The 10,000-nt window shown below is 30.1% G+C and overlaps 1 protein-coding gene across 1 annotated transcript in view; it reads right to left on the bottom strand.

Moving 5' to 3' along the window:
* The window catches only part of LOC137615979 (carbonic anhydrase-related protein 10-like), a 291,179-nt gene that overhangs the window by 13,425 nt on the left and 267,754 nt on the right, over positions 1-10,000 (bottom strand). The window contains exons 6-7 of the mRNA XM_068345664.1: positions 4,468-4,563; positions 267-333 (exon numbers count right to left, since the gene is read on the bottom strand). Of these exons, the coding sequence (XP_068201765.1) occupies positions 267-333; positions 4,468-4,563 (163 nt within the window). The remainder of the gene's footprint in view (positions 1-266; positions 334-4,467; positions 4,564-10,000) is intronic.

Raw genomic sequence — 10,000 nt, 5'->3', positions numbered from 1 at the left:
AAATTGTATATGATCAGCGGACGAGCCTCCTCTTCACGCCACGCAAGCTAGCACCAGGGAGGGCCAGGCAATGGCTGCTGATGACTCGACAGGTAGACTTACAGGCTCTCCCTAACTCCCATCCTTACCTCTAACATATCAACGACCGAAAGAGTGATATAACATGTTTGCAAATACTTAACTAATAAGTTCAAGCTTGTCACTCTTACAGCTAAAACATGAAAGGTGTTTCAAGCAAATTATTACGTCAGTTATTCTAGACTTACCAAAATATTTTATCTTTTCTGTACCTTCCGTTAGTTGGGTTAGCGCTGGATTTGAAACCTCTCCAATCTGAAATATTATTAATAGTAATGATAATAATATTGATAACATAAATATTCATAATTTTCCTTACGATAATGATGATGATGATAATAATAATAATAATAATGATGATGATGATGATGATTATGTGGTGGCAACAACAGATACACAAAAAATTATAATACTGTAGTTTCATTAGTGGAGAAAAAAAAACCAGTATATACTGAAGAAATACTAATCTTTAATTTCAGTATGGGAGAAAACAATATGTGTGTATATATATATATATATATATATATATATATATATATATATATATATATATATATATATATATATATATATATATATATACATATACATATATATATATATATATATATACACACACACACACACACACATATATATATATATATATATATATATATATATATATATATATATATATATAAAACGCTCAATCATATAAAGGCAAATAACTCGAGATGTTTTGATGTATTTGACGAATACTGTCAATCTTAAAAGTAAGCCTTAAGGAAACCCGAATCATTAAAGCGGACTTTCTTATCCGGACACCACTTCGTAGAAGAAAAAATGATATAGAGGTTGAATAAATAATAACAATGTATGAAAAAGATGAAAAAGAATCTCCTATACCACCCTTATCCCCCCTGATGTAAAATAGGGTTCATATAATATTAATTTTTCCAATCGAATTTGATTAACTACGGGCATCATCCTTTAGCGTTTATGACATATCCATCGACAAAATCATCCGTCAGTCATGAGCTGTGATCATTCGGCAATTAATCATGAATATGATATCTCAAATATTGTACTGCTTTTTATAGTAATATTTATTCTGCGTTTTTGCCTATTTATTGTTTTGAAATCTATTGCTTGCAAAACGAAGCAGCAAATGAATTATTTGTCTATCAGCAAAGTGGAAAGATTAATTCTCTAAATGAAGAATTTCTTACTGGTAAGCCTATTAGAAATTGCATCACACTTCGTCTGTTTAATGGTGTTTTACATGAATTATTATCAAAGTATATTTATAGTTATTTGATAACACCAACATTGTATTAGTCCAATTTGTTATCATCATTAGTTATAATAATACAATATTCGGAAAAGTACAGTTTTCAGAACCCTAATTAAGAGATAGGAATTATAAAGTAAACAACTGAAGATAAAATAGGGATAAAAGGATAAAAAACAATAATGAAACACTTATCAAATAAACTTAATAAAGTAATTCATCGTTGATTTAATAATGGGTATTTAAGAAATTTTGATTGAAGTATTTTCACTTATTTATGATGACACAAAAAACCCATTATGAATAAACAAAAAGACAAAACGAACATCACCTTTACTTCTATTACTGTGTTTGAAGCAATCGAACACGAATGGAAATTTCTCTTCTGAAATATATTCCAGCTTACCGAGAATGCTGTTGACCTCACAATATTCATTGCAATAATTTTATTTTTCAACGACATATCACTTCTCGAAAAGAAATTAATTTATCTTTTTAAATGTGTATCCTCAACCTGTATAATAACTAAATCAATAACGATTTACATAATGAAGAAAAATTCTTCATTAATGCGAAAATTCATGATCATGAATTTAACACAGGCAGGCGCTGTGCTTTCCACACCTCGCCTATCATTGGAGGGGCATTTATTATCATTTTCAAACACAATAACAAATTCCATTTTAAAAATGACTTGCAATTATAAATAACTGAATATTGTGTTGAGTTTGGATTTCCTATTTTTGTTAACACTCTTTTGACTCGAATGACACGAGGCATCAATTTCATGCAGGTATTCGGAAGTAATTCTATGCATATGTAAATACGCTATGTCGGTACAGTTGTTTGTTGATCAGTTTATGATTTTTCTCCTATGCTTAGTTGATTATATCTCGAGATTTATTTATTTTACCTATACTCTTATGGTCAATGAATTCATACTTTAGACCAGTGGTTCCCAACCTGGGGGAAATTTCCTCCTGGGTGGAAATTTGAAGCTTCCAGGGGGGAAATAATTAAACTACCTACTAACTTAAACAAGCGGAAAATGTCCACATAGTACGTGCGGCAATTTGTTGTTAGCCATTCAATTGTGATATGATCATATCAGTTCTCACTGACATGATATTCAAGGGGAGAATTGGCATATCATGCCCATTTATGAGGCAGGCGAGTGGGCATGAGGGCTGGGCGGGGCATGAAGGCGGAAATCTGGATGGTTGAACTGAGTGCAGGGGGGAAATGACAGAAAAAAGGTTGGGAACCACTGCTTTAGACTATACACTAACCTTGCAATAATGGCCAGTCATTGCCCCAACCTTTGATGATCGAGTAACTTAATAAAACATATTGTTTCATTTTAATTTGTCTTTCATTTTGTATAATTGTTTTATAGTATGGTAATATTTCAAATCCAGTTTATTTATTTCTATTTTATATTACAAGAATTCTATTTTACTGGCTTGTTTGACAAAAATTTTTTTCTTTACTATTACAATATAAAAACCAATTTTTCCTACAAATGACGTTACTTCATCTAATTTTTCCTCTTTCACTATCTCACCCTACTTCTTTCTAAAACAAACACACATATACAGTACATATTTATATATATACATATACATATGTATATACATATATGTATATATACATATATATATATATATATATATATATATATATATATATATATATATACATATATATATATATCTGTATGTATATATAGATGTATGTATATATATATATATATATATATATATATATATATATATATATATATATACATGCTTATAGATGTGTGAATGTATGTATAAATTCTTATATTGCGTAATACCAAATTACAGGAAACGTAAAGAAGAGTAAAATTTCTATCCTCCTGTGGCATTATAATTACAGTGTTTTCTAAATAAATAGCCTTATAACTTTAATGTTCATTGTATTGATTAGTTTGTATACTCTCCAATACAGCTTTCAATAATTCCTTGTTATTACTGACGTTCTCTTCACGTAAGAATAGAAGTTGGCTGAAAAAAATCTAGGTTGGCCTTAGGATTTCATTACAGTTAAGATCTTGATATCTACAAATTCCATCTATATTCTCTATTTTCTTGTATGAAGGAAATCGCCCTTTGCAAATCCTTCGCTCTATTTCCTAATCTCATCACACCTGGACTCATTAATTAGTCGGAGACAGACCTCAACGTTGAAGCTTATTTCATTTCATATCTCCTTGACCTCTCTGGGATCACGCTGCACAGTTTTGTATTTCATTAGCTGAGCATGATCCGACTCTCTCCAATAGCTGCTGTTGTACTCGTTGTCAAAAGCCATGGGAAATTTATATACCCAACAATGGAAATCTTTCCCATGTTTCATATTAAAGAAAAAAAAAAGATATATTTAGACAGCGCAGAGGAAATTCTTAGAATTTCCTCTGCGCAAAACTCACTGAGAGAAGTTCCAACAGAGAAACCATAAGATTATTTTAGGCGCCATATTATTAAGACAAAGGGGGGAAAATTCCTATCTCATACAACGATGTTCGTACTATCTAATTGTAAACATAAAGTAAAATCGAGAAAATGTACACCGGAAATTTTGCAGATCCTAAATTATGTCTGAGGCCTCCGAGGATTTGGAAATCCTAAACAGTTCGGCAATTCATGTCACAAAATATTTACGTATCTGTCAAGTTCTCACAGCTTAAATCTACTATATATTGTTGGGATAACCTGCAGGACACCTAAATATCACTCAATGTAGGCCTCGAAAGCAAATTGAATTCAGCAGAATGATTTCAGTAGAATGATTTCAGTTCTACATCACGTACGTGAAAATGAACTGATAATAACAACGATAGCAGGAATGAGGATGGTATAAAATGACGAACTGATGATAAAATGGATACCAAATAAATATATGATTAAAAAATATACTATTCGAAGATATGATACATAATAAAAATAAATAAAACATGTATATAAATTTATCAATCTTAACGTGGTTCTCAAGAGAAAAAAACCCAGAAATAATCATTCCATGAAGATTTAAAAATATATTCTTCAATTATAAGACTGAAATCACAGATAAATATATTTCTTTCAATTACTTACCTTCACCAGTAGGGATATTCCAACGATGCCATATGCTTTGTCAATAGCCTGAGAAAAGTTGGCGTAAAGCTGAGAGTTGAATCCAAACAGTTGGATCTGGCAGAAAATTGGACAGTGTTTATTTTTTGTTCGTGAAGGATTCAACATAATACGCAAACACACAAACTTTATACCACAGAGAGAGAGAGAGAGAGAGAGAGAGAGAGAGAGAGAGAGAGAGAGAGAGAGAGAGAGAGAGAGAGAGAGAGATTTTATAATTTGGTGATAGATTTTTTGGTGTTTGATTATCTTTGTTGTGTATAATTTCCATTAGTGAAGCGTTTGTTGGCTATGCAAACTATGTATATAAATGTATATATATATATATATATATATACAGCACATATATATACATATATATATATATATATATATATATATATATATATATATATATATATATATATATGTATATATATATATATATATATATATATATATATATATATATATATATATATATATATATATATATATTCCAACATATTAAAGAAGTGGATTAAACCAGGAAATAGTGACGATCTTGTGGTAATAGGTGAAATCCGGCAAATTTAACACCTTGATTGTTAACTGACCTCGCATCACCTAATGAAGACGGGAGGCTTGATGATACTATTAAGACTTTCTATACCAACAGAGGGAGAAGGCTAATGACGTCACGCTTGTTTGTGATATCTTTGTTGGAATATTATTCGCTTTTCTGGATAACGGGAATTAGCTTTTTTCATTTCTCCAGTTGAGGTCAAATTCTACCAAGAGCTTCACAATGAGGACGCCTCTCTGTCACTCTTAGTAAGTTATATTTCACTTTGAATTTCCACTGTCACCAGAGATGTATCTCATTCTAGATTTAATGACTGCGAAAACCTTCTGACCGTCATTTATAATTTTATTTTCATGTGGCAATATGTTAAGATGCAAATCATCAGAGATTTTAATTAAATTTAGTTATTTCTTCCTTATAAATTCTGAATTGTTTTTTGCCGCTTTTCATCATTTAACATATCTTTATCTTACACTTTTCCTCCTTTTCATAAGTAGAAATCAGTTTTGGAAGTTAATAGCCTCTTTGCATCATATATTGCTCTGATTAATGTACACATTTGGAATAAAATAATAACAACAACAACAACAACAAGAATAATAATAATAATAATAATTAGTTTAACAGCAATACACACACATATATGTATGTATACATGTGTATATATATATACATACATATATATATATATATATATATATATATATATATATATATATATATATATATTCAGTCGTAGGATAACCTTAAGAGTAAAACTGCTAACAATAAAAGGTTATCTCGTTACTATGTTGATATTAACGAAAATCATCTACAGAGAGATCTCATATGAAAGCCAGATTAGAGAATGAAGTTAAGAAATCTCTTAATTCCAACTCAAGGCTTCAAACCAAGCGATAAAAATATGAGACCAACTCTTACATTCTTATTCGATGTGGTATAATATAGGCTAAGAATATCCCTATTCTTTAGCACGTATGTCTTTTGGCACCAGATACATTTAACATACGATAGTCTGATAATAATTGTTATTAGCTCTTTAGCTCAAATATTCAAGAAATATAATGGCTACAATTATTAGATGCATTGAAATAATTAAACTTGAATTCTTGATTTTCAAAAATTCCTCTTCTCGGAATGGCATTTGAGCCTGTTCCGGGAGGAAAATACAATGAGATTGAGTCCTTTACCATACAATATTGATTGTTAACCTTTCCAGTATAGCGCCTGCCTTCGGTGATGACTGCATTTACAATAGGCCCCTCTTTCTTGAAGGTTCCTAAATGTCAAAGTTTTTATCCATTCCATATGGATAGAGATAGTTGTATAGGATCAATAATTATATCACAGTTTGGATGTATAAACATTTGCTGTATATTGGAAACATCCCAGCCAGGCGATCTGCCGGACTGGGGTTCGAGTAGTCATCAAGTTCGATAGTTTCTTTTAGTGTCTGCAACCTCACCATCCTTTTGAGTTAAGGATGGGGGATTTGCGGGAGCCTATAGCTCTACCTGTCAAGTCATCAGCAGCCATTGCCTGGCCCTTCCTGGTCTTAACTTGGGTGGAGTAGGGGCTTGGGCGCTAGTCATATAGTTAGGGCATTGTCACTGTTCCTTGCCTCTGCCATCTATGAGCGGTCTTTTAAAGTCTATAAGAGAAGTATAACTATAAACAAAAAACATCCACCTTCCATAGGGAAACATAAGATTATTATTCCTCTTTTGGCTGATATTTTAAGCTGCTGGCCACTTGGCTAAAAGGAAAAGTAGGGGGAAGTCTGGCACAGCTGCTTCTCTAAAAGCAGCTTCTTTATTGAGGGAGATTTAGATAGCATTCACAGTGTCTTTATTATTACTATTATTGCTCTGAAAACATTAAAATAAAAGACAGTAAACGTTCAACTTGGATGCAAAAAATTCAAGTTATAATCCTCCATTTCTATGAAAAAAATACAAATAACTATTAAAGTTGAGATTCAGTTTTGCAATAATTGAATTGATAAACAGCTGAATATATTGGCACAAGGAAAATTATTGCGAAGGTTAGCACTTCTTATCTACAAGCAGGTTGATTTATGGGGCATTTTTACATAGTCCACTCAGTATGTCATTTTCAACATTAAGCCAACGTATACTTTTTGCTTTCACAGTAACAAGTATAGAGAAGCCAACCACACAAAGGTATGTGGAAGGATAGGTTTTGGATAAACTAGCAAATAATTTATCCAAAATCTATCTAAAGGTTGAGTGTTGAAATAATTTTGGGCATGTTTACTGAAAATCATATTCAGGAACTCATCTTGCATGGAATCAGGCACTTCCTTCGCATTGCGTACGAATGGATTCAGGATAAAGTACCATTCAGTAATTTTCTCTTGAATATCTGGATAACAACGGGCGAACACTTCTTCGAAAGTAGGAAGATGACATAATTTAGTTTGAAAATCATCATATACCCTTTAATCTTTTAAGGACTTGTCCAGTTGAGCACTAGATAAAAAAGATAAAAAAGCTATGAAATGTACAACTCGGATGGTAAGGCTAAAATTAAGTTGACAATTTCATGGCAACATTACATGGGGTTGTTCGAAACAACGTTTCTCAAGGTTTCCTCCTACTAATATAATTATTGCATTTGAATGGCCTGGCAATTGGGTCATTGGAGCTAACGGCTAGGCTTAGGGTCTTAGGCTATCTATACAATAGATAGGGTATAGGCCCTAATGATCACCTGTTAAACTTTGATCATCCCACGGCCCCCTAGCAATCTCAAACACTCCGTTTGGGGGTTACGCCCTCCAAGTTGAGAAACGCTGTGGCATGCAAAGGATAATATTTCCCATAGACTCTTACTAATATCTGTCGAATTTCGATATATATAGTAACACTGAAATAGATACAGTTTCCATCATAAAATATAAGCTTAGATGCATTTTTCCTTTTTTGGTTGCAATGTATCTAAGATAGAATATATTCATTTAACAGCTTTATGAAAAAACAACAAAACACTGAGCGTTAATTTCTCCATTTTCCTTTGAAAATCCGAAGAGGGAACAAAATAAAGAATGTATTCATTTCTCACTGACCTTAGAATAAAATCGAGAGAATAAATACGTTATACCAAAAAATTAAATTTGATTTGATTTCGTACTTGCAAATGTCTGTTGAACGCGGATCTACGCATAACTTGAAGCTAGAATACTGTATATCCTTCGACAATATTGCCATGTATTTTCAAGAATTTTTCATTTATCAATATATATATATATATATATATATATATATATATATATATATATACATATATATATACATATGTGTATATATATATATATATATATATATATATATATATATATATATATATATACGCACAAACAGTACGCATATATGTATATCTATGTATAGGAATACACATACACACACACACACACACACACATATATATATATATATATATATATATATATATACTGTATATATATATATATATATATATATACTGTATATATATATATATATATATATATATATATATATATATATATATATATATATATATACTGTATATATATATATATATATATATATATATATATATATATATATATATATATATATATATATATATATACATATATATATATACAGTACATATATCAACTGCTCCCACTTACAAAAATCATAGGTGTACATTTGACAACGCAAATTCATTTCCTGATATTCATGGATAACACATCCTTGGAGAATTCCTACAGGAAATGGCAGGTGGAATTTCTTCTACCAGAGCAAGACTGGATTTGAAAACCATGGTAGGGATGAAGTGCTTTTCGCGTTTATCATCTACAACCAATGATAAAATTTGATTTCATATACATTTCGAAGTCAAAAAAAAAATGATCGATCTTCTAAAGCTATATTAAGAGTTGTTTTCCTTTTTAGTTTAATAACTGATATATATACTGTATATATATACACATATATATATGTATGTATATGTATATATATATATATATATATATATATATATATATATAGTATATATGTATATATACATAATACATATATACAGTATATATGTATATATATATAATATATATTATACATATACATGTATATGCATATATAAATATATATATGAATAAACATATGTATATATATATACATATATACATATTATGTATATATGTATATGTATATATATATTATATATATACATATATATATATATACATATGTATATATAAATATATATATATATGTATATATATACATACATAAATATATAAATAAAAAAGTTATTAAATAAGATCATGTCAAATAGCGTAGACCATTAGGATATGCACTTTAACCTAGCTATGTTAAGCAGCTATTTTAGGAGGACACTCCAAAATCAAACCATTGTTCTCTAGTCTTTGGTAGTCCATAGCCTCTGTACCATGGTCTCTACTGTCTTAGGTTCGAGTTCTCTTTCTTCAGCCCTTGGGCTTATAGCATCCTATTTTTTTTAACCAGGGTTGTAGCCTATTTAGTGATAATAATAATAATAATAATAATAATAATAATAATAATAATAATAATAATAATACTCATTAGGTCTATGAAAGAGCAATAGTGTTACAGAGAAAGCTGACGTTCTTGATTTTCTAACATTTCTAAATTTAGATATAATCTCCGTTAATCTTTTTTTTTCGCAGGCGTCTCCTAGTTGGGAGTGGTCGCCCTTCCAGTGGCTGAGGTTTGTAAGGCAGCGAAAGAAGAAGGCGAAGAGAGATTCTTCCCCTTCAGTGAAATTATAACAAACTGAAGGACATGAAGTGTTGAGCGCATATTATGTCTATTTGAAGGAAATTTACTCTATTCAAAGAAAAAATTATGTGTAAATTTAGAAAAAAATATATCTATTATTATTATTATTATTATTATTATTATTATTATTTTTAATAGT

This window comes from Palaemon carinicauda, chromosome 2, assembly GCF_036898095.1.
Source record: "Palaemon carinicauda isolate YSFRI2023 chromosome 2, ASM3689809v2, whole genome shotgun sequence".
Classification (NCBI taxonomy): Eukaryota; Metazoa; Arthropoda; class Malacostraca; order Decapoda; family Palaemonidae; genus Palaemon; species Palaemon carinicauda.
This window is presented reverse-complemented; position numbering and strand designations above follow the sequence as displayed.